Source organism: Carlito syrichta, unplaced genomic scaffold, assembly GCF_000164805.1.
Source record: "Carlito syrichta isolate Samal-C Ts95f unplaced genomic scaffold, Tarsius_syrichta-2.0.1 Scaffold308842, whole genome shotgun sequence".
Classification (NCBI taxonomy): domain Eukaryota; kingdom Metazoa; phylum Chordata; class Mammalia; order Primates; family Tarsiidae; genus Carlito; species Carlito syrichta.
In genome coordinates this window covers 131,735-136,128 of record NW_007252938.1, presented here as the reverse complement: position 1 = coordinate 136,128, position 4,394 = coordinate 131,735, and the positions used below count along the sequence as shown (strand labels likewise).

Below are 4,394 nucleotides of genomic sequence, written 5' to 3'. Positions count from 1 at the left end.
CACTCACCTCGGCCTCCCAAAGTGCTGGGATTACAGGCTGAGCCACCGAGCCCGGCCACTTTATTTGTTTTTTAAGTGACAAGAGTCTCAGCCGGGTACAGTGGCTCACGCCTATAATCCCAGCACTTTGGGAGGCCAAAGTGAGAGGACTGCCTGAGCCCACGGGCTCAAGACCAGCCTGGACAACTTGGTGAGAATTAATCTCTAAAATAAATCAAAAAATTAGCAGGGTGTGGTAGCACATGCCTGTAGTTTCAGCTACTTGGAAGGTTGAAGCAGAAGGCTCCCCTGAGCCCAGCAGGTCGAGGCTGCGGTGGTCATGAGCGCCCCACTGCGCTCCAGTATGGGCGACAGAGTAAGACTCCAACTCAAAAAAAAAAAAAGAGACAGGGTCTTGCTATGTTGCCTAGGCTATAGAGCAGTGACTTTTCACAGACACAATCACAGCTCATTGCAGCTTTGTATTCCTGGGCTACATGATTCTCCTGTCTCAATCTCTCTAGTAGCTGGGAGTATAGGTACATGCCACCATGCCTGGCATATATAACTATACTTTAATATGTTTATTGTGATTTTTTTTTTTTTTTTTGAGTTGGAGTCTCACTCTGTCACCCAGACTGGAGTGCAGTGGCCGCTCCCGGCCACCGCAGCCTCGACCTGCTGGGCTCCGGTGATCCTTCCACCTCAGCCTTCCGAATAGCCGGAATTACAGGCGCGTACTACCACGCCCGGCTGATTTTTTGATTTATTGTAGAGATGAGGTCTCGCTGCCCAGGCGGGTCTCGAACCTGCGGGCTCAGGCAATCCACTCACCTCAGCCTCCCAAAGGCATGGGATTACAGGCTGAGCCACCGAGCCCGGCTGTTTATTGTGATTTTTGAAAAAAGTATACAAATATCTACCATAAATAAAACTAGTCTTGTATCTATTCTCTGCAACAGTAGCAGTCACTGTAAAAACAAGCCTAAAACCTCAATAAACAGATTAATCAATTACAAAAAACAATGTGGCCCCCAATATTCATAGTATTTCATTTTCTCCACTGAAATAGAGCTGTAGTTCAGTTCTCCCCACCCCCAACCAACCCTTTAGGGGGAGAGGGGAAAAGGGTAGGTGAGGAAAGATACAATGTTTCCAATACAGATATAAAACATTAGAATGCAATATAAAGCTGGGCTTGGTGGCTCAGCCTGTAATCCCGCGCCTTTGGGAGGCTGAGGTGAGTGGATTGCCTGAGCCTGCGGGTTCGAGACCCGCCTGGGCAGCGAGACCTCATCTCTACAATAAAATCACAAAATCAACCAGGCGTGGTAGCACATGCCTGTAATTCCGGCTACTTGGAAGGCTGAGGCGGAAGGATCACCGGAGCCCAGCAGGTCGAGGCTGCGGTGGCCGGGAGCGGCCACTGCATTCCAGTCTAGGTGACAAAGTGAGACTCCAACTCAAAAAAAAAAAATGCAATATAAATATACACTATAAATACACTAGTTTAAGCTATGCACATGAACATTGCATCCATTACAGAAGCTGAAGACTAAGAATGCACATTTTTGGACATTAAACATATATTTCCTGACTAGAGATTTGATCATGATTAAAGACAACCTGTCTTATTAAATCCACTCTAACTGAAAACTAGAAATTCATTACTTTAAAAATATTCTCTAATTTTAAAAAAAGTTGGCTGGCTGGGCGTGGTTGCTATAATCCCAACACTTTGAGAGACCAAGGCAAGAGGACTGCCTGAGCCCTGGGGTTCAAGACCAGCCCAAAAAAAAAAAAATAGTTGGTTCTTCAACTGATCCTGATTAATCAGTACTCAGGGTGAATACTAAAATACTCCATATCAGCTAGCATGCTCAGAAAATATTTTAAATATCAATAACTATTATTTATTGAGATACTGTGACAAATGATGATGTGCATGCACTTGTGCGTATAGGCACATGTGCAAACTAAATGTTTTTCACACTCATTATCCTCTTAACAACCCCACGAGGTGTTTTAATTTAAAGCTGTTCCCATTTTTAAAATGAGATTCTGAGAGGCTAACTTGCTCTGGGTCACACAGGGACCAGTGCTGGGGATTCTATACTGTGCTATCTGACTCTCAGGCCCAAGGCTGTTACCATCATGCTCCATTGCCTCCGGTTTCTCTAACTTTATTATTATTATTATTTTTTGAGTTGGAGTCTCACTCTGTCACCCAGACTGGAGTGCAGTGGCCGCTCCCGGCCATCGTACCCTCGACCTGCTGGGCTCCGGCGATCCTTCTGCCTCAGCCTTCCAAGTAGCTGGAACTACAGGCGTGCGTTACCACGCCTGGCTAATTTTTTGATTTTATTGTAGAGATGAGGTCTTGCCAAGTTGCCCAGGCGGGTCTCAAACCTGCGGGCTCAGACAATCCATTTACCTTGGCCTCCCAAAGCACGGGATTACAGGCTGAGCCACCGAGCCCGGCTTCTCTAGCTTTAAATACCCAAAGCTCAGTATAATTTTTTTCATTTGTCACTGTCTCTGGCAGAAAACATATGAAAGACCAAGCAGAAGAGTTTTGGTGAAGTAATCAGGAAGACAGCAGAAGGACAATGCCAACAGAGAGTGATGAGAACCCTTCCCTAAGGTTTGGGCAAGGTTTGGTCTCTAAGATTAGCAACCAAAGTCCCTACATACGTCAGTCACTAAAGTTCAGCATCATTCCTTTTAGTTAGAAAAATGCACAGGGAATAGCTGAAGATGGACTTCCATGCTATCCAAAGGAAAACTGTATTTACTTAGTCTGGAGAAGAAAAGACTACATAGTTCCGGTTCCTAGAAAACTCCTCTTCTAACCCTCTCAAGCCTCCTGGAGAAGTAAAGCAGACAAAAGAAAGGAAGACTACTCACCCAAGAGAGGAGTGCGGCTGCCCGGGTAGCATGGAGTGTCATCTTGGTAGTACCAGACAGTCACTCCAATGCACCTAGAACCCAAGAGGAAGAAGAGTAGTTAATCACATCAGATATCCACGATCAAGAAGTAGAGGAGAAATGGTTCCATTTACCAGCTCTGAACACTTAAATCACTCTTCGTTTGGCACTTAATTCCCCAAGGCACCCTGGGAATTTTAGAGAGCCCAGAGTATACATGAAAATTACTATAAAACGTATTATGTCAGAGCTGACAGTAAAGAATTGTGCATGTAATTCAATGTCCACTAGCTCCCCAAGAAATCTTTTAGGTCCACAGAAAATACAACATTCAAAGCTGGCCTTCAACCCTGCCTCATTTGGAACATGAGGCCCTTATACATGGAACATAGTTTCCAGACAGACCTATGTCTGGTTGCTGATTTCATGTGACCATGGTCACAGGACCTTGGGCAAGTAACATAACTTCTTGTCGTCTTTATCTGCAAAATGGAATCTACATACATCTCTCTGGGTTATTGTGATGCTTAAAAATAAAGCAAATAGCACAGTGCCTGGCACATAGTAGGTCATCAATAAATGATCACTCTTTGTAAGCAGAAAAGTTGATCTCTGGCTCTTTCTACAGATATTCAAATTCTACCTAACAATAACCAGCCGGGCTCGGTGGCTCAGCCTGTAATCCCGCGCCTTTGGGAGGCTGAGGTGAGTAGACTGCCTGAGCCCACGGGTTTGAGACCCGCCTGGGCAACTTGGCGAGACCTCATCCCTACAATAAGTAAAAAATTAGCCGGGCGTGGTAGCACGCCTGTAGTTCCAGTTACTTGGAAGGCTGAGGCAGAAGGATCGCCGGAGCCCAGCAGGTAGAGGCTGTGGTGGCCGGGAGCGGCCACTGCACTCTAGTCTGGGTGACAGAGTGAGATTCCAACTCAAACAAACAAACAAACAAAAACAATAACCAAGTCCTTGGGGAAACTGCTCCAGATTCTGGACTTTTCTATCCTCCACAAAAATGTCAGACACAATTCAAACAAGGGATTGGGTATATCCAAGCCTAGGTCTCTAGATGAGGACAAGCCCAATTCCGGAAAAGATCTCATGGGACAGTTAATGAAAATTAGATATTTGTCCTGGTATTCTTAGCCCTAATTTCTATTCCCACTAGGAAACTGCCATTTGCCTGCCAACCTAGCCAAGAGACCACAGACCTGATGACAAAATACTCTCCAACACCCCCTAGTAGCCCCTATAATTCCCACAAATCTCTAGGGGTGCAGTCAGCCCCACCCCCACCTCCTGCCACAGATGCTCAGTCTGTCACTACTCCAAAAAGAGGAACAAGAGCTACCCACATATTAGCATGTATATACATACATATCTGTGGAACCAACACTTGCTAAGCACCTACTGTGTGCAGTGTTGGAGATTTATAAAGAAAGACACTATTCTTTTTTTTTTTTTTTGAGTTGGAGTCTCACTCTATCACC

At 45.3% G+C, this 4,394-nt stretch overlaps 1 protein-coding gene across 1 annotated transcript in view; it reads right to left on the bottom strand.

Annotated features, from left to right (window-relative positions):
- NUMA1 (nuclear mitotic apparatus protein 1) overlaps window positions 1-4,394 on the bottom strand; it is a 44,534-nt gene that overhangs the window by 35,039 nt on the left and 5,101 nt on the right. The window contains exon 2 of the mRNA XM_008066087.2: window positions 2,887-2,960. Within this exon, the coding sequence (XP_008064278.1) occupies window positions 2,887-2,928 (42 nt within the window). The 5' untranslated portion in view covers window positions 2,929-2,960. The remainder of the gene's footprint in view (window positions 1-2,886; window positions 2,961-4,394) is intronic.